The sequence below is a fragment of the Cetorhinus maximus genome, chromosome 22 (genome assembly GCF_964194155.1).
Source record: "Cetorhinus maximus chromosome 22, sCetMax3.hap1.1, whole genome shotgun sequence".
Taxonomy (NCBI): Eukaryota; Metazoa; Chordata; class Chondrichthyes; order Lamniformes; family Cetorhinidae; genus Cetorhinus; species Cetorhinus maximus.
This window is the reverse complement of record NC_135900.1, coordinates 7,415,741-7,436,863: the sequence shown is the minus strand read 5'-3', so window position 1 is coordinate 7,436,863 and position 21,123 is coordinate 7,415,741. Positions and strand designations below refer to the sequence as shown.

At 46.1% G+C, this 21,123-nt stretch overlaps 1 protein-coding gene across 1 annotated transcript in view; it reads right to left on the bottom strand.

Moving 5' to 3' along the window:
• Positions 1 to 2,499: 2,499 nt before the first annotated feature.
• Positions 2,500 to 21,123, bottom strand: part of pwp1 (PWP1 homolog, endonuclein) — a 36,499-nt gene continuing 17,875 nt past the window's right edge. The window contains exons 9-14 of the mRNA XM_078567718.1: positions 11,688 to 11,749; positions 10,500 to 10,611; positions 8,275 to 8,365; positions 5,730 to 5,851; positions 4,540 to 4,645; positions 2,500 to 2,811 (exon numbers count right to left, since the gene is read on the bottom strand). Coding sequence (XP_078423844.1) covers positions 2,702 to 2,811; positions 4,540 to 4,645; positions 5,730 to 5,851; positions 8,275 to 8,365; positions 10,500 to 10,611; positions 11,688 to 11,749 — 603 coding nt within the window. The 3' untranslated portion in view covers positions 2,500 to 2,701. The remainder of the gene's footprint in view (positions 2,812 to 4,539; positions 4,646 to 5,729; positions 5,852 to 8,274; positions 8,366 to 10,499; positions 10,612 to 11,687; positions 11,750 to 21,123) is intronic.

Genomic DNA, 21,123 nt, shown 5'->3' with positions numbered 1-21,123 from the left:
CGAGCCACTTGGTGGCGGACAATGAAGTCCCCCACCCAGAGTACCTTCTGCGGCCTTGCCACCCTCAGTGCTTCCTTCAAGCCGTGTTCAATATGGAGGAGCACCGATTCATCAGCTGAGGCAGGGCGGTACGTGGTAATCAGCAGGTTTCCTTACCCATGTTTGACCTGATGCCATAAGCAAGGAAGCCTGCTGATTACCACATACTAAACATTGGGAAGACTGAAGACATGCTGCAAACTCTATTTCCAACTCTATTCTTTCCCTAGCACATGCCTGAGGTTGAAACAGGCTATTTGTAACCTTGGAGTCATATTTGACCCTGAGATAAGCTTCCAACCACATCTGTACCATCACCACGATCATCTATTTCCACCTCAGTGACGCTGCCTGATTCTGCCACACTTCAGCTCCGAAACTTTCATTCATGCCTTTGTTCACAGCACACTCGACAATTCCATCACACTACTGGCCGGCTTTCCCTATTATACCCACCATAAACTTGAGATCATCCAAACTTGGCTGCTCACGTCCTAACTCGCACAAAGTTCTGTTCACCCAGCACCCCTATGTTAGCTAATCCATATTGGCTCTTGGTTCAGCATTGCCTCAATTTTAGAATTCTCATCCACGTTTTCTACTTTGCAAATAGCCCTCCCCCTCCCTGTCTGCAATCTCCTCCGGCCCGCCACATAACCGTGCTCCTTTTATTCTGATCTCTTCCGTTTCCGAATTGCTCCACCTTTGATGGTCAGGCTTTCAGCTGTCTGGGTCCTAAGCTCTGGAGTCCTGTCGCTTCTCTTTCTTCCTTGAAAGCACTCCTTAAAAGCCACCTCTTTGACCAAGCTTTTGGCCAGCTGTCTCAATATCTCATGTGGCTCGGGGTCAAACTTTTAGTTTGATAATTGCTCCTGAGAGGCACCTTGGGACATTTTATGATGTTAAAAGTGCAATGTAAATACAAGTTGCTATTGCACATATACCACACCTGCTATCCACATGTACTATCAAAGCCTTCAGGTACACAATACCCTACGCTCTGAAATCCCTCCTTCTCTCCCTTTAAGACCCTCAGTAAAACCCACCTCTTGACCAAGCTTTTGGTTATTCCCCATTACTCCTCCTGTGATCTCTGGTCCATTGTTTTGTTATACATCTGGGGTATTTTTGGATAGAATGATACAGCACAGGAGTCCCACACACTATAAGATTGGTCTTATCGGCAACCTCGTAAATAGGGCCTGAGCCATCTGCCCACCATGCAAGCTTGATGCTGGAACAAGGTGCATCAAAGCCACCCTGCGGGACAATGGCTACCCTGATCAGATCATTTTGTGCTTAGATCATGCAAACTCATGGATGGGCCTAAGGCCATCAGTTTCGCCCCCAAAAAGTGCCCAATCTACCTCGGGTTACTTTGGAAGGGCAAGGTATCTCAAAACTTTGAGCAAAGGGTGAAGCTCGCTGTTTCACGCTGCCATTATGCAGTAGCAACACGTGTGGTGTTTGTCGCTAACAGGATGCTGCCATCAAGCCAAAAAGACATTCTACCTATCACACAATGAGTAATGTGGTATATCAATTTCAGTATTAGTGTGATGGTAGGTATGCAGGCTGTATCCCAAAGGCTGGTGGATCGTATCAAACAGCATGTCCCAGCCGCAGTTCACAACGGGCAAGGTACAGGCCCTACCCAACCAGCCCGTGCTTGCAAACTCAAAACACAGTGTCCAACATTAGATGTGATTCTGCCATTGGGCAACATTTGCTAAATAATCCTCTGTGTGCTAAGAAATACACTGACAACCAATTTAAGATTGTCAGTCAGGGCTCGCAGTGTGGCACCTTTGTGTATACAAGAAGCTACATGTATTAATACACAAGGCCCTGTTCTTTGCAGGCAGAAAGAACATGTACACACATTGCACCGGTTTCACCCAAACAAAATAAGTGATAGCTATTCGCTGGTTCATTCCTCAGCAAATGAAGGAATTTGGGACAGCCTTGGTAATGCCTTGACCAATCAGAGTCAAGCTGCCCGGTTTAAATTTCAAACAACGCTTGGTAGTTAAATGTCATTCACCATTAACTGACGCATTCTCCATGGCAACTCCCTTACCCGTCAGCATCCACTTGCCCACCAATCAGCACTCTCTTCTCATACAGTACAAAGCTATTGCTTCTCCTGACATTGGCGTTCTTGCGATTGTCCTGAGCGCAAGTTGAGAAGCTTCAACAAAATGTTTTTTCAGCAAGAAGAAAAATTAAAATACTTGATCTTAAAAGTGTGGGTGTGACGTGTGAAGTAACAAAACACTGTCCATGTTTGTATCCAAATTGCGATTGTACTTCCTCTCAATATGTAGGGCTAGGAGATCTCAGCATCGTGTGTGTCAATTGCCTTTGTTCTTACTGATGGCATTGATCAGAGAGATTCCTTACAAATGTTTCCACAAGAACCTTACCTTTAACCTTTGACAAAAATCACTCGCACAGGAATAAGCACGTCTAACTTTATTTCACAAATAATAGAGCATTATATGAGGCAGGATACCTGCTCAGTAATTTTATATAATGTAATAAGATTTTTAAAAAATATCAGTCGGTATTGTTGTCTTTCCTCTGCAGCCATCTACAACTTAACAAGAGGAGTTGTAAAGTTGCGAGTAGCTATCTGCTGAAAGTGTCTGTGTCGCTCAGACTAGGACTCCATTGCATTCTCTGTTGTGCTGCTCGTCGCAGAGCCAGTAACTGATGAATTCCAGGGCGCAGTTACCTGCAATCTTTCACGAGATCCAAATGCCGTGTTCACTAAAAACCATCACAGTAGCACAAACAAGGAAAAGAGGAGTTAAAACTTCAGAGCATCTGAAGACTCTGGAATAAACAAACGCTTTGCTTGTAAACCTCATTCGGATTTTGTGCAAAGAAGAAGGTGAGTGGAGGGAACATGCCAGCAGGTGGTAAGATCACAGAACTTCCGTCCCAGAGCGTTTGCAGTTCTAAACATCAGCTAATGTTAAAAAAAGACTTGTGTTTATATCATGTCTTTCAGGAATACCTTTACAGCTAATGAAATACCTTTGAAGTGCAGTCACTGCTGTAATGTAGGAAATGCAGCAGCCAGTTTGCACACAGCAAGCTCCCACATTCAGCAAGGGCCAGGTAATCTGTTTTTTGTGATGTTGGATTGAAGGATAAATATTGGCCAGGACACCAGGGAGAACTACCCTGCTCTACTTTGAAATAGTTTCATGGGATCCTTTCACAGCCACTCCAGAGGGCAGATTGGGCCTCGGTTTAATGCCTCTCTCGAACTCTCATCCTGCAGAGGGACTTGAACTCAACTTTGTGACTCAGAGGCCTGAATGCTACCAACTAAGCCACGGCTAACACTTGGCTCAAATATCACTTCCTCAGGAACAAACGCTAGGACAGGACAAGGCCTTTGTGCCAAATTCAACACGACCGTCTTCCAACACAAGTTACAATGAAGTCTTCAGCACTGAGCTTGTGAGCAGCATCAGGTGCTCTCAAGAGTTTCATGTTCAATGCATGAAATCTAGAATCTGAAGAATTCCATATGAATAAAATCCCAACTCTTACATGTGGCAACTGAAACACAAGTTTTCAAAGACATTAAACTGTGAAGGAAAAGCTTCACAGTGCAAACTTTCTCCAGAAGAGTCATAACTCAGCTTTCCAATCACCTGGCAACTGAATAGCCACTTCCTTCAATGCCACAGAATAATCGAATGATATGTAGAGGAGGTCATTCAGCCCATCGTGCCTGATCCAATTAATTCCACTTTTCTCCACAAACCTGCAATATTTCCCTACAAGTATTTATTAAATTCCTTTTTGACAGTTACTATCAAATCTGCTTTCACTAAACTTCCAGACAGTGTGTTCCAGATCACAACAACACGCTGTGCAAAACAAAATATTTCCACTTATTGTCTCTGGTTCTTTTGCCAATAATCTTAAATCCTCTGGTTACTGATCCTTCCGCCCCAGGGAATGGTTTTGTCTTATTTAACACTAACACCCAGCCCTACCTATAGCGGCTTACCTCACCTGTTACCATCAAAAACATTATCACGCTCTTAAGATTCTGTTTCCTTAAAAATTTGTTCTACAGAACCAAAGTTTAAAGCACCATTCGGTCGATCATGTCTGTGCTGCCTCTCTGCTGGAACAATTGAAAACTACCCTCACCACACTCCCATACTCCTGGTCTTTCTCTGATTCAAATATTTATACAATTTTCCCTTCAAAAATGCAATGGTCTCTTGCCTCAATCACAACCTGTGGCTAAGCATTCAGTGTCCCAACAACCCTCCACATAACTAAATTACTCCTGACTCACTCACTCGTGACCATTTTAAAATAATGCTTCATCGTTAGTGATTTCCAACTGCAGAAATGACCTTCATATTTATTGTGCAGAATATTCTTTTTCAGTTATTTGATGTTCTCACTTTAACTAAGTGAGCTGCCAGTATTTAGAAACCAGAAGGCCTCAGTGCCAGTCATTACCTGCGGAGACTGCGCTGATGTCCCAGATGCGTAGGCCTCCCTTCTGTCCCCCAAAAGAGTACATAAATGGCGAGTCTGGACAACAAGCTGCACAGAACACAACGCCCTGCAAACAGATACAGAGGCAAGGTCACAGGGCTGAAACAATAGTTCAAGTTAGTTCAGTGACTTAAAACACAGAGCCAGTTCCCCCAGTCACTCTGCATTCCCACCCAGCCCTGCACTAATTCCCGAACCAGTGCAAAAGCAACACTTAGTGTTTCACCTTCATCGCAAGCCACACCAAGAACAGAGATTGCGAGCTTATTGTATAGGGAATGATAGTTACACTAATATCAAACTGTAAAAATACTGCAAAATACATGTACAGTTCACTAGCCGGTTAACAGCTTTTAACCTGTAGTCACTGTGCCACACTCAAAGTGCAAGGGGCTAATGTGCTGAAACAATAGTGACACTGCCAGCACTTACTTATTCTTTCCTGGGACATGGGTGTCACTGGCAAGGCCAGCATTTGTTGCCCATCCCTAATTGCCCTTGAACTGAATGGCTTGCTAGGCCATTCCAGAGGGCAGTTAAGAGTCAACCATATTGCTGGGGTCTAGAGTCACATGTAGATCAGACCGGGTAAGGTTGGCAGATTAAAGCAAAATACCGCGCATGCTGGAAATCTGAAATAAAAACAGAAAATGCTGGAAAAACTCAGTAGGTCTGACAGTATCTGTGGAGAGAGAAACAGAGTTAACGTTTTGAGTCTGTATAACTCTTCTTCGGAGCCGAAGAAGGTTGGCAGATTTCCTTCCCTAAAGGACATTAGTGAACTGAGCTGCGTTTTTCTGACAATCAGTGGTCATAATTACTTTCCATTCCAGAGTTTCTTCGATTAATTAATTGAATTTAAACTTCACCAGTTGCGGTGGTGGGATTTGAACCTGGGTCTCCAGATCATTATGAGTTCATCAGTTCTGATGAAGGGTCAAACGGACTCGAAACGTCAACTCTCCGCAGATGCTGTCAGACCCGCTGAGTTTTTCCAGGTATTTTTGTTTTTGTCTCCAGATCATTAGCTCAGGCCTCTGGATTACTAATGCAGTGAAATTAAAATTGCCCCACCGTCTCCCTCTAAGGCATTGAGACATTCTTCTGATTCTTACCTTCAGTCTATTTCTCTCAGCTTTTCAGTCACTTACCACTTTCATATCTCTGGAGTGCACCAAGCTGGGTTTATTTCCCAAAATATCCCAAATCTTCACATGTTTATCAGATGATGATGTTACCAGGCAGCCTTGGATTTGGCTACTGAGTTCTAAACCTGAAGAAACAAATTGTACTTTAAGCTCATGGTGGCTTATCAAATGCTCCTTCCAAGAATCAGGTAACGGAGAAACTATACAGCATACACTGAGGGAAATGGAATGCACAGGAACAGGTCTTGTGCCATTCAGTTAGATCGTGGCTGATCTGCATCTTAAACTCACTGCCCCACCTTTGCTCCAGAGGAGGATGGAATACAATTTGCAAAGCAACAATAACAGTGACAGAAACAGAGAGTGAAGGAGAATTCCTGATTTAGGAAAAATTCAAACACATGTCTTACCAAATAGAATTGGTGGGAGGCTTTATCTTCAATGCTAGCTCTCCCACCTCCTCATCAGGTCCCAAGGGGTCCCTGCAGGGTAATAAGGGCAAAGCCTAGAGTCATGGAATACCACTTCATTCCTGGAGAGCTGGGCACAGGAGCATTCCATGGTGAGTCAGTGTCAGGTGCCAGTCCTCTAGGGTCCATATAGGATCAAATCAGCATTGAAGTGGCTGCCAGGTTACGGTTCAAGTACTTTGCAAGAAGATTTATTCAAGAAGTTGAAGCCATTTCATCACTGCTTTTCTTTGGTGCTGTTTACATAGCTCCTGAGCTTCTGTGCCAATTGGCACAGCACCGTGATTGGCACCAAAAGTCCCCACTCTGAAAGAGGGCCAAAGGGAGAGGCAGGCCACCAAACCAAGAACAACCATTACAACATGTGAATGGTTACACTTTCCTCTACTTGTACTCATCCCTTTAAATTTCATCTACTACCATCGCTCATCTAAATCCGTGCCTGGAGCCAACATTAATGATGGTGATGAGCCGAGTCACATGCTGGGGAGACTAGCACCAACTCTCAACCATTTACATCAGTGTGACAGAATCAGGGATTGGGCTGCCTCTTCATTAGGCAATGCTGCACTGTCGGGTGGGCAGCGCTGATGAACCGCTGCGCTGTCGGGAGGGGCAGTACTGAGGGAGCGCTGCGCTGTTGGGTGGGTAACATTGATGAACTGCTGCGCTGTCGGGAGGGGCAGTACTGAGGGAGTGCTGCGCTGTCGGGTGGGCAGCACTAGGAAGCGCTGCGCTGTCGGGAGGGGCAGTACTGAGGGAGCGCTGCGCTGTCGGGAGGGGCAGTACTGAGGGAGCGCTGCGCTGTTGGGAAGGGCAGTACTGAGGGAGCGCTGCGCTGTCGGGAGGGGCAGTACTGAGGGAGCGCTGCGCTGTCGGGAGGGGCAGTACTGAGGGAGCGCTGCACTGATGGGTGGGCAGCACCAGGAAGCGCTGCACTGATGGGAGGGGCAGTACTGAGGGAGCGCTGTGCTGTTGAGTGGGCAGTACCGAGGGAGCGCTGCACTGTCGGAAGGGGCAGTACTGAGGGAGCGCTGCGCTGTTGGGTGGGCAGCGCTGATGAACCGCTGCGCTGTCGGGAGGGGTAGTACTGAGGGAGCGCTGTGCTGTTGGGTGGGCAGTATTGAAGGAGTGCTGCACTGTCGGAAGGGGCAGTACTGAGGGAGCGCTGCGCTGTTGGGTGGGCAGCGCTGATGAACCGCTGCGCTGTCGGGAGGGGCAGTACTGAGGCAGCGCTGCGCTGTTGGGTGGGCAGCACTAGGAAGCGCTGCACTGATGGGAGGGGCAGTACTGAGGGAGCGCTGCACTAATAGGAGGGGTAGGTCTGCAGGAGTGCTGCACTGTCAAAGGGCAGTACTGAGAGACTGCCGCGCGATTACAAGCGTCAACCTTCAGTTGCGACACTAAACACCCTGTGTACCTGTCCGTGACTGAGGTGAAGGTGTCAAGTTGCACAGAAGCAGGAAGAAAGAGTTCTCTTAGTGTCTTAACTAGCTTCCCTTGACCAACACCAATCATTGCTTGTTCTTTGGATCACTGGGCTCAAAATTCGCAACCAGATTCAGTGACTCCATTTGACTTCAAAGTTACTCATATTAGAACAGAGAAGGTTTAGGGGAGATTTCATTGAGGTGTTCATGAAGGGTTTTTATACAGCAAAGAAAGAGAAACTGTTTCCATTGAATATATGGTCAGTGATGAAAGGAGACAGATTTATGTAAATAATTTCTTAAAATCTAGATAGAGACGCACTTGATTAATGATTGGACTGGATTTCCCATAATCACTTCAATGAGATAATACATCTGTTAAATGTAGGTGGTTTTGCTGAACACGGTTCACGTTGATCTCTGGAATCCTGCCTCATAAACTCAATTATACTGACCATCATCAATCAAAAAGCTAAAGCTTTCTGCTTCCTGAAGTTCATTGAAAAAATGATCTGGCCAAAACAACAACAACAAAAAAAACTGGCCGAGAACAAGTTTTGTCGCACTGCTTGGAAGTCGGAGCCAGTGGGCACGAGAAACAGACTGCGTGGTTTCAGAACTGTGATTTGTCAATAAACTGTTGCTTACCTGTTATCTCTCCATCATGAGCTTTGAGTGTGAAAAGTGGTTTCTCCGATCGAGCATCCAAACAATACACAAAACCATCCTCTGTGCTGGCCTGGAAGGGCAAGGCAAAGCATCAACTTCCAACTAAGCCATGAAAACTGGAGATTAATGGTCCTTAAATACTCTGCCTAGCATTCACTACCAAACTCAGTAACCACATATATATATATAAAACTATCAAATTCTTAGCCGCAAAGTCTCAACAATTCTTTTACTTTCAATAGCAGCGTTCCTTCAGAAATTGGGCCATGTTGCTGGGACATAGGAATGGGAGGAGGCCATTTAGCCCCTCTAGTCTGTTCCACCATTCAATAAAATCATGGCTGATCTGCAGCCTAACTCCATATACCTGTCATTGCCCCATATAACCTTAATACCTTTGGATATCAAAAATCGCTCAATCTCAAGTTTTAAAATTAACAATTGATCTAGCATCACTTACTATTTGTGGAAGAGAGTTCCAAACTTCTACCACCCTTCACATGTAGAAGTGTTTGCTTATTTTATTCCTGAAAACAAGATACAGACTGCCCCAGGCAAAAAAACAAACAAATCACAATGAAGAATTCATGCTCTGAAGTTAATGAATATCTTGTTTTTATGTTTTTGCTTTCAGACAGAGCTGTCCATTATTCTGCCATTAACACCTGCTTTGGACCAATGCTTTGTTTCTTTATCTGTCCTCTAACCCACCTTCTCCCCCAACCCCACTTTCCACAGAGTGAAACCTATCACATTTCTACCTCCCTTCAGTTCTGAAGAAGGGTCATAATTGGCTCGAAACATTTACTGTTCCTCTCTCCACAGATGTTGCCAGGCCTGCTGAGTTTTTTCAGCATATTCTGTTTTTAATTCCAGCATTCCATTATCCCTTTTGATATTTTCTGTACCTGTTCATGACATTTTAATGATCTATCAACCTGGACTCCTGAGTCCCTTTGGGCCTCCACTGTTTCTAGCTTTTCACCATTTAGAAAGTTCCCTGTTCTATCCTTTTGAAATCCAAAGTGGATGACCACACAATTTTTAAAATATTCGTTCATGGGATGTGGGCTTCGCTGGCTGGGCCAGCATTTATTACCCATCCCTAGTTGCCCTTGAGAAGGTGGTGGTGAGCTGCCTTCTTGAACCACTGCAGTCCATGTGGTGTAGGTACACCCACAGGGCTGTTAGGGAGGGAGTTCCAGGATTTTGACCCAGCGATAGTGAAGGAACGGTGATATATTTCCAAGTCAAGATGGTTTGTGGCTTGAAGGGGAACTTCTAGGTGGTGGTGTTCCCATCTATTTGCTGCCCTTGCCCCTTTAGATGGGAATTTGCCTACATTGAAAGACATTTGCAACAATTTTTCCCATTCATTTGATCTATCAACATCTCAATTTTATGCTTCCAATTAGATTGCTCACAATAACGCCAATCTTTATGGTGTTGGCAAATCTGGATATGGGGCTTTCTATACCATCTAAATCATCAGTAAATATAGTGAATGGTTGAGGCCTCAAATCAGATCCTTGCAGGACACCACTAGCTACATCCTGGAAATTGGAGTAACTGCCCATTATCCCAACTTCTCTTTTTCCTCAGCCAAATGCCTAGCCAGCACAAAAATTTGTTTTCAATTCCATGATCTTCAGCTTTAGCTCACAGTCTCTTATGAGGGACTTTATCAAATGCCTTCTGGAAGTCCGTATAAATAACATACATAGGCATTCCGCCCGGTCCACTACTTTAGTCACCCACTCAAAAAATTCCACCAGATTCGTCATGCTTTTGTCCTGTTTTTTAATTTAGCTCTTGATACTCTGTAAACAGGATCGCTTGCCTACTCTTCCCTATGCTGTTGGTCCCAACGTGGGTCACAATGACTGGATCCTCCCTCTCCTGTTCGTCACCCTGGCACCAGGAAAGCAACGAACCATGTGGGACTCTCGATCCTGCTTACAGAGGATGCTGCCTGTTCCCCTAATTATTGAGCCCCCCACAACTACCAGGTTACGTTTCCCTCCTCCTCCTGCCCCTTCAGACAGTCTCCTTCTCCATGGTCTGCATTTTGGCTGTGCTTCTGACAGCCTTTATCCTTAGCCTCACAGGCGACAAGTACATCATACCTGTCGGATAGAATCAGTTTCTGTGGTTCCTCATGCTTTACCGCTAAAATCCCACCCTGCAACCAGAATAAAGCTCACCAGGAAGTTACATGGTGAAAAATGATTCCACGTCACTCGCTCGACTTCCCCACTGAACCTCCAGCTGCGGTGGTTTTCCTTCGGACTCCGGCAGTCGTAAAGTATAACTGACCTGTAGATAACCAGGGTGCACACAAACTGCTGCAGTCAAAATCATAATAAATGGTGGTAGGAAAGCTCGAAGACAGACTTTGATCTTGGTTTTACATTCTAACAATAAGCCTAAAGCCTGTACAGATTATATGCAAGACCATTCAGGGCATCAGTGTGAAAGCACCCTTGTAATTCCTTACACACCAAAATCCAGGTCTCATTCACCATAGACTTCTCTATGTGGGGAATGAGTAATCGAGCAGGCTTCTCTACTGAGTCATGTAGCAGCTGATCAAAGCGCAATATCAGCATAAGACAGCAAGATGGTCTCTTGCCTTCACTTTGGAGATTTACAGACAGCATGTGGTCTATTTTATTCTGTACAGCAATCATGCAGTCTGGCAGACACTCAGCAGTCATTACACAGTGAGGGTTTAGACCAAGTTAAAGTCTTACTGCACGGCAACACTGATAAGAGCTCAGGTTTTCTGCAGGAAATAAAAGAGTTAAAAACAAAGAGCCAGAAACTAAAATAAAAACCCTAACCCTAGATCAATGAATCCTGTGAAATTGTTTCATTTGTTAATGGAGTGTGCCATCTACTGTCACACATTGCCATGTTACACAGCATCTTGAAACTGTTCAACAGCAGCATCTTGCATTTAGATAGCGCCTTGAATGTAAGAAAACGTCCTGAGGTAATTCACAGGGGCATAATCAGAGAACTACAGGCTGAGCCACAGGGGAGATACTAGCAAGGTGTTTTAAAAGCTTGGCCTAACAAGCTTGCTATGAAGAAGCAGAAAGAGGCGGAGAGGTTTAGGGGAGGAATTACAGAGCTTAGGGCCAAGGCGGTAGAATGCACAGACACCAATGGCGAGACGAATGGAACAGCCCAGAGTTGGAGGACTGCAGAGGTCCCAGAGGGTCTGGAGGTTACAGTGATAGAGAGGGTGAAGCCATGAAAAGAGTTGAACATGAGGATGAGATTTGTAAATGTGAGGTGTTAGTGGTCTGGTAGGAAAACTTAATCCACCCAAAGAGGGGAGGAAAACATTTAGGAAATAGAAGCAAATGCATAGAATTATATCTCACTTATCAAATGATCCAGAGAGAAGTATCTGTGCTTCAAATGGATGCCAGCAGAGAGTCTGTACCTGAAAGGGAAAAAATGAGTGAACAAAAGATTCATAATAATGTAGTCAAGCTTGAACTGATTACACTGTGCACAGGCCCTGTAAGCCTAATGATTACATTGTGCACAGACCCTCTAAACCTGAAGATGATTACAGTGTGCACAGACCTGAAGATGATTACAGTGTGCATAGACCTGAAGATGATTACAGTGTGCACAGACCTGAAGATGATTACAGTGTGCACAGACCTGAAGATGATTACAGTGTGCACAGACCCAGTAAGCCTGAAGATGATTAGTGTGCACAGACCCTGTAAACCTGCACCAGAGTACAGTGTGCACAGACCCTGTAAAGGCTCTGCCGGGTCAGTTCTGGAACTGGCTCTGAGGCCCCTTGATTAGCATGCACACTTCTTTTGTGTGTGCAATTTGAATGGCATGTCATTAAATCACTAAGCAGGGTGGCAATCGCAGGCCTTCTCTCGATGACAGGCCCAGGTTAACGAATGCCATCTTAACAGGGGCAACGTACAGGGCACAGATACAGATAGAGGGAGAGGAGCGAGAGAGAGAGGTAGTGTGAGAGAGAGAGCGAGAGAGAGAAGAGAGGTAGGGAGAGAGAGAAAGAGAGGTAGTGAGACCGAGCGAGCGAGAGAAAGAGAGAAAGAAAAAGAGCACGCGAAAGCAAGAGATGGGTGAGACTCCAGTGTCACAGTGACACAGAAAGGGAGGGATGGTGGCACAGAGAGATACTATGCCCCCCACCCCCATCACAAACATATTCTTGTAACTCAATTCCTCGCTCTTCCACTCTCAATCTAGGGTCACGCCAATTTTGATAATCAAAATGGGGTCAGAATGGGAAAAAGTTTGGGAAATACTGATCTAATCAATGGCATTACCATCGCTGAACATCCTTCATCAACATTGTGGGGGTTACCATTGACAAGAAACTTAACTGGGTGAACCATATAAATACTGGGGCTACAGGAGCAGGTCAGAGGATGAGAGCCAGCATTCGTTGCCCATCCCTAATTGCCCTTGAGGTGGTGGTTGTAAGCTGCCTTTTGAACTGCTGCAGTCCATGTACTACAGGTACACACACAGTGCTGTTAAAGAGGGAGTTCCCATAGCCTGTCCATCATCTGCAAGGCACAAGTCAGGAATACAATGGAATACTCAACACTTTCTGAAGCACAAACAACATTCAAGAAGCTCAACACAATTCAGGTCAAGCCATCTGCTTGATCGGTACCTGATCCACCACTGGCGTACTGTGGCAGCAGTGTGCACCATCTACAACATGCATAGCAGGAAACTCGATAATGCTCCTTTGACAGCACTTTCCAAACTCGCAACCTCCAACTCCCAGAAGGACAAGGGCAGCAGACATAGGACATAGGAGAATACCACTCCCTGCAAGTTCCCCTCCAAGACACACACCATCCTGGAAATATAACGTCATTCTTTCACTGTCGCTGAGTTAAAATCCTGGAACTCCCTCCCTAATAGCACTGTGGGTGTACCTACACCACATGCACTGCAGTGGTTCAAGAAGACAGCTCACCACCATCTTCTCAAGGACATAGGAATAGGCAATAAATGCTGGCCTAGCCAGCAGCGCTCACATCCCGTGAAAGAATTAAAATCACATTGGTTTCAGCAGACAAGGACCTAGACTCTGGACTTTCCTCCTTAAGCCTCTCTACCTCTTACAAGACACTCCTTAAAACCTATCTTTTTGACCAAGTTTTTGGTTATCTGCCTTAATAACTTCTAAGAGGCTCGGTGTCAATTTGTTTGAAAAGCTCTTGCCTCGGACTATGTTTAAGGGACTAAATAGCTTGAAGTGGTTATTTTTTGGCTATGGTCGATCTGAGAGTTTAAAGTTTGCGCATCGTTCAGCCATTTGTTCTAGTTGAAGATCAAGTACTTTGAAAGCTCAGAGTGGAATCTGCAGCTGGTCTTCATATTCAGAAGTGAGTTTATTATTTTGTGCAGAGGCCAATTTTGAATGATCATCTCTCAAGCACCAGGACAAAACTGACAGAGCCACTGCAGCACAGTAACAAATCGCAGAATTTCCAGACGATATCAGAGGTATGACTGAGATGCAGGTACTGCAGCGACGTACCGGGGATCAGTCGGGCGTTGAGATGCAGGTACTGCAGCGATGTACCGGGGTCAGTCGGGCGTTGGGATTCAGGTACTGCAGCGATGTACCGGGGTCAGTCGGGCGTTGGGATTCAGGTACTGCAGCGATGTACCGTGATCAGTCGGGTGTTGAGATGCAGGTACTGCAGCGATGTACCGGGGTCAGTCGGGTGTTGAGATGCAGGTACTGCAGCGATGTACCGGGGTCAGTCAGGTGTTGAGATGCAGGTACTGCAGCAATGTACCGGGGTCAGTCGGGTGTTGAGATGCAGGTACTGCAGCGATGTACCGGGGTCAGTCGGGTGTTGAGATGCAGGTACTGCAGCGATGTACCGGGATCAGTCAGGTGTTGAGATGCAGGTACTGCAGCGATGTACCGGGATCAGTCGGGTGTTGAGATGCAGGTACTGCAGCGATGTACCGGGGTCAGTCAGGTGTTGAGATGCAGGTCCTGCAGCAATGTACCGGGGTCAGTCGGGTGTTGTGATGCAGGTACTGCAGCGATGTACCGGGGTCAGTCGGGTGTTGAGATGCAGGTACTGCAGCGATGTACCGGGGTCAGTCAGGTGTTGAGATGCAGGTACTGCAGCGATGTACCGGGGTCAGTCGGGTGTTGAGATGCAGGTACTGCAGCGATGTACCGGGGTCAGTCGGGTGTTGAGATGCAGGTACTGCGGTGATGTACCGGGGTCAGTCGGGTGTTGAGATGCAGGTACTGCAGCGATGTACCGGGGTCAGTCGGGTGTTGAGATGCAGGTACTGCAGCGATGTACCGGGGTCAGTCAGGTGTTGCTTCACTAACTCTTTGAACAATCAGTCTCACCAGTGACATTAACAGTATGGGCTTCACTGTGACTGATGAAAGTAAAGACTGAAATTGGCTGCAGACCAGAACACAGCCACATAGTGAAACCTAGTGCAAAAGTAGCACCTGACCCAAAGTCTAGCGTCATTCTTACTGCAAAGGGTAAGAGAAGCTCAAGAGGGAATCAATTAAATGCTCACAGTCTATTTTCTCTGTTGTCAGGAACTTCATCGACAGGAGTTGCATTCTAACAGAATGAGCTAGTTCGTGAGAAGATAGGGTCAGCATCAGATACTTTGGCTCACAGACATTTGTGTCAGCTGTGGCTCAGTTGGTAGTGCTTTTACCTCTGAGTCACATGGTTGTGGGTTCAACTCCCACTTTGGGACTGGAGCACAAAAATCAAAGTTAACATTACAGTGCAGTACCGAAGCAGTGTTGCACTGTCAGAGATGCCATCCTTTGGATGAGGCATTAAGGTGAGGCCCCATCTGCCTTCTTGGGTGAATGTAAAAGATCTCATGGCACTATTTCGAAGAAGAACCGGAGAGTTCTCCCTGGTGTCCTGGCCAATGATCATCCCTCAGCCAACATCACTAAAAAGCAGACCTGGTCATTACCACCTTGCTGTTTGTGGGAGCTTGCTGAACACAAATTAGCTGCCATTTACAATGCTACTTCAAAAAGTACTTCAATGTCTGTAAAACACTTAGTGAGGCCCTGCGATCATGAAAATGGCTATATAAATGCAAGTCTTTATTTCAGAATCCCATCAACATTCACAAATAACATTACTAATGTTAGCAGGATGTGGCTCCACAATAAATAGCCGAACCAGTCAAACACTGCCAGGCATGGTAAGCATATTCGGGTATTATTATTATGCCTAAACCCATAAGCTAGGCCCAGTGTGAGGGTGTTGTTACAAGACACTGGGACCAATTTCCCCCAGTGTAGACTTCAGACAGGTATTCGGTGGACCGTAGTCGGTTGTCGGCCAATAGTCCCAACATGGGGTGGACGTCATTAATATTCGCCCACCCAAGGTATCGGTGATCCTTGTTCTGGGCCCCCGAGCCACTGTAATCTCTCAGTTCTGATGAAAAATTACAATTTTCAAGTCTTCCTTTGTATTTCCTCATGCGAGGCCACATTCCAGTGAACCTGCTCTGTACCCTCTCTAAAGCTTCTATATCCTCCCTAGAGTGTTGAGCCTGATATTGCTCACAGTCCTCCGACTGTGTTCTCATTAAGCACAGAAACAAAAGCAAAACTCAGCTTTACAAACTGCTGGGTCTTAACACATCTAAAATAACAGAAAATGTTGGAAATACTCAGCAGATTTGGCAGCATTTGTGGAGAGAGAAAAACGGAGTGATATTTCAGGTCAAGGACCTTTCTTCAGTTTTATATAGTGTTATTATTTCCTCGCCCTGCAGTGTGAAGCCTAATACTGCTGCTAGTGCTGAAACCCTAAAGTCTCCTCCTGCTGACACTCGGTGCCTACGTCCATACGAAGGGTGGTCAGGAGCAGAGTGCTAGAAAGTGAGGAGTTTCTGTAAAACTCTGAGCTCACAAAAGTGGAGAGCAGGCAGAACATAAAGCTTGATAGCATAAATGCCACAAGTTGAAAACTTTTGTGAAGATGTTTGGGAGTACGAGGCTGGTTAAAAAGCCAGATGCCAACACTGGTCTCGAGAGTATAAAATCACACCCTGAATTGGTTCAGTCATCTTGGTACATTGCGTTGTATTTATAGAACAATCTGACTAAAACTTCACATAACGTTAACTGTTGAGACAATACAGATAGCAAGGTTTCTTGATTCTGGATTTCCATAGTGCAAAAGCACACAAACACAGATGATGCCTCTGGAATTCAGCTATCCATTTTCTCTGATCCCAGCTTGATTGGGTTCTTTACTGGGCATTGAAGTGCCGCCGAATTCCTGCCTCTCACCTAAGAAATGCTTTAAACATTTGGCACTGTAGTATTGAGGAAGGAGAGAAACATTCCACAGTGGGAAGTGGATCAAAGGCCAGTCATTTGTCCTAAACTGCCACTTACAGCAGAGAACCGGCTTTATCACTCGAAGGCTTTAATCTCGTAGCTCTATTAACAGGATTACTCTTCTCAGAATGTTGATTACGGAAAAATTACGGGGCAAAAGCTTAAAAGGAGGCTGAGAAACAAATGCTGAAAACCAATTCTGAACAAGAAGAAAAAAAACGTAGGTTACTAATTACTACCTGATATGCGTCTTCCTGTACAAAGGAGTTAATGATTGTTATGCAAAAGAGTGAAGACTTGGTAATACTTCCAAGTGTTAGCTTGGTGCCAATGTTCTTTATAAACTATGCCGAATTTTATTTTCATACATGAAAGTGAAGCATGGGCACATGGGAGAGATGTTGTGGTCCTGTTATCTCATACCCAGTCTCCCTTCCCTAAGTTACCACTACAGTACTGATCTGTACTGTGAAAACTGATCCGGCCTGATGAATATAAATGGCATGGGAGTAACCACACTGGTTCCACTCTGCTGCTGTTCTCACTCTCCTCTATTTAAAGCACTGGGCCCAGCTCTGCCCTGGAGACAGTACAGGAAGAGCTAGAAGGTTGTGTCAGAGCCAGCTGAGTGAGTCCTTTCTCTGTTAATTTTCACTGCCTAATTTGTCCCCTTTCCCGAGACTGTTGTCTGTTGGAGTACGATCCCATGGTCAATGTTCATTCTTCAGAACTTTACCCAAGCGTCCATCATTCACATGCAAGGCTTGATGGTGAGCATCTGCAGATTATTTGGCTGCAAAAGGAACAGAAGCTGGACCTATACTCATTCTCTATTGATGCATGCGCATTCTGGGACAGTGGGGGCGGAATCACTGGATAGCAATCAGTAGCGAGGATCCTGGGTGCTCCTCCTCCTCTCTAACTAATGGGTGCTGGGGCCAGAGGTCTAGTCCTACCACACTCACTCTGCAGGATCCTTATTTTACAGAAAGAAAAATGCTCATTAAACAAAGATCCCTCAGGGTTTTAAATCTCTGGCAACTGCAGAATCCTTAAATAATTACCCAGAATCCAGTTATTTTTCTGCTGATTGAAACAGTTATGATACAGAAGTCCCTTATGATGCACATAGCAATATCTGCACTCCTGCTGTGCAATATCTCTGCAGGGGCTGTCATGGAAAAATGTTACAATCACTGCCTGCTGCAGCAGGGAGAATGTTAAGGGAAGCACAGGAAGGGTCCAGCTAATTGAAGGCTCAAACCAGCACTTAACATAGTAATAAGGATAATTAGTGTTTATAGAGCCTGAATTACAGCAAATACTAACTGTCAAATAATGAGGACTGTACGGGCCATAAATTCAAGGGGAACGTTTGCTTTTCTGGGCGTGAGGGAGATCAGAAGAGTTGTGCATTACGAGACGTGATTCACCGCGTCGCTGCTGGCCCGCCACTACCTCGCCACAATTCACCACACTGCCGCTACCTCGCCACGATTCACCACACTGCCGCTACCTCGCCACGATTCACCACACTGCCGCTACCTCGCCACGATTCACCACACTGCCGCTACCTCGCCACGATTCACCACACTGCCGCTACCTCGCCACGATTCACCACACTGCCGCTACCTCGCCACGATTCACCACACTGCCGCTACCTCGCCACGATTCACCACACTGCCGCTACCTCGCCACGATTCACCACACTGCCGCTACCTCGCCACTATTCACCACACTGCCGCTACCTCGCCACTATTCACCACACTGCCGCTGGCTCGCCACGATTCACCACACTGCCGCTGGCTCACCACGATTCACCACACTGCCGCTGGCTCACCACGATTCACCACACTGCCGCTACCTCGCCACTATTCACCACACTGCCGCTACCTCGCCACAATTCACCACAGTGCCGCTACCTCGCCACAATTCACCACACTGCCGCTACCTCGCCACAATTCACCACACTGCCGCTACCTCGCCACAATTCACCACACTGCCGCTACCTCGCCACGATTCACCACACTGCCGCTGGCTCACCACAATTCACCACACTGCCACTACCTCGCCACAGTTCACCACACTGCCGCTACCTCGTCACGATTCACCACACTGCCGCTACCTCGCCACAATTCACCACACTGCCGCTACCTCGTCACGAGTCACCACACTGCCGCTACCTCGCCACAGTTCACCACACTGCCGCTACCTCGTCACGATTCACCACACTGCCGCTGGCTCACCACAATTCACCACACTGCCGCTACTTCGCCACGATTCACCACACTGCTGCTACCTCACCACAATTCACCACACTGCCGCTGGCTCACCACGATTCACCACACTGCCGCTACCTCGCCACGATTCACCACACTGCCGCTACCTCGCCACGATTCACCACACTGCCGCTACCTCGCCACGATTCACCACACTGCTGCTACCTCGCCACGATTCACCACACTGCTGCTACCTCGCCACGATTCACCACACTGCCGCTGGCTCACCACGATTCACCACACTGCCGCTGGCTCACCATGATTCACCACACTGCCGCTGGCTCACCATGATTCACCACACTGCCGCTGGCTCACCATGATTCAGCGCGCCGCCGCTACCTCGCCATGATTTACTGTGCCGCCGCTGGCTCACCATGATTCACCGCGCCGCCGCTGGCTCACTATGATTCACCACACACTCATTACCTCACCTATTTCTAACTGTGCGGGCAAAAAGAACCTTTCCTCCAAAGCCGCACATGGACAATGACTATTCTTTAAAGAGAGCTGAAAAGCAGATATGTGAACATCAATAAATGACAATGCTGCCTGGACTACCTTGGAGCTGTTCCAAGATGGCATCACATGCTCTAAGTAGCACTAGCATGGTCTATTGTTAAATAGCTATCCAAGTGCCATAAGCACCTGTCCATGAACATGTCCTTACTTTGGGAATTTGCTTTTTACACATTCTATCCTCCCTTCACCGCACAAAAGGCTAACTGTTCCCTTTCAGCAACGTGTGTTTGGAGTCCTGAGTAGACCAGAATCTTTCCGATTTAGATGCAAGCACTGGGGAGCAGCATTCAGAGTGGAAAGAATACCAGCCCTCAATACCAAGCTGAAATGCCATGTCTGCTTATTCTGAACAACTGGTTAAAATATTTCCCCTCTTACCCTCCAGTTATTTTAAAGGATTACTTTATGTTGGAAGTTCTTCTGCTGGAGTGATGTGCCCCTTTAAAGGCCAGGTTCTACATGATTTGAGAATAGTTGGTAAGCCACATTTAAATTAACATTAGGTACAAATAAAACAAACACTATTCTACCTGTTTAAACAATCAGGCAATTCACACAAGGCCTCTCCAATCTAGTAAAAATCTTGTATTTACAGTGTCTCAACATGTTCCCAGATATCTCAATACAATTAAATGCTTCTGAATTGTAGTCACTGTTATAATGGGTGAACCAGGGCAGCCAATTTGAGCACAGCAAACTCCCATAAACAGAAAATGTGAGAATGATCAAATAATCTGTTTTAGTGAATGTTGGTTGAGATAAATATTGACCAGAAGAACTCCTGTGTTCTTTTTCAAATAGTACTGCGGGATCTTTTGTATCCAATGGGCCAAATTGCCACCTTCTGTACTGTAAATTTTCTAAGAGCATCCTCTAGATTTCGAACAGCATTTCCAAAGCAACAAACCAAAACATTTTTTTTTCCCCATCAGAATCTTTCACTAACTACAAGCTCGTAGCAGCTGTTAGATGGGAACACGTGCAATGTGGTACAGTACCAACCTGAAACCAGATCAAACAAGCTAATACTTAATCGTCAAAGCCACAGTCGAACATAATCCTGGTCTGGATTGGGCTACATCACAACTCCAGGTCCCTAATCTCAAAGCAACTCTTGGTTGGGGAGGGTGCCTAGGCTTTTGTGTGCCTACTACTAACTAGTTTCAAAATACGTGCCCATCAATCCATGGGCAGTAATCTAAACTCAGAGGGCACAAAGGAACAGCTAGGGGCCAGCCTCCCGTGGTGTGTGGCAGACAAATCTAACACTCTGGCTTTACGCATTATCATTGTACCCCTGAAGTCAGTATATCCAAGGGAACTAATGTCTATAACAGGATTTGTCCCAGAACGGTGAAACTCCAGGTGGAACTTGTGCCACACACACTCCGACTCATGTAGGTTCTACAAGAGTCCAACCAGCAGCCCTCAGAGGGAGGCTGGCAAAGACCAGGTAGTTTTCAAACCTGTAAGCTTTCTTTCCCCCAAAAAAGCCATGGTTCCCCTTCTTATTGCCTTTGCAGAAATGCAGTGGGATTCCATCAGGCAGTGCTCATCTGGCCCCCCCAACAATCTCCATTGCCACCCACCCTGGACCTACCCGAAAGCCACTGGCAGAATTATATAGTC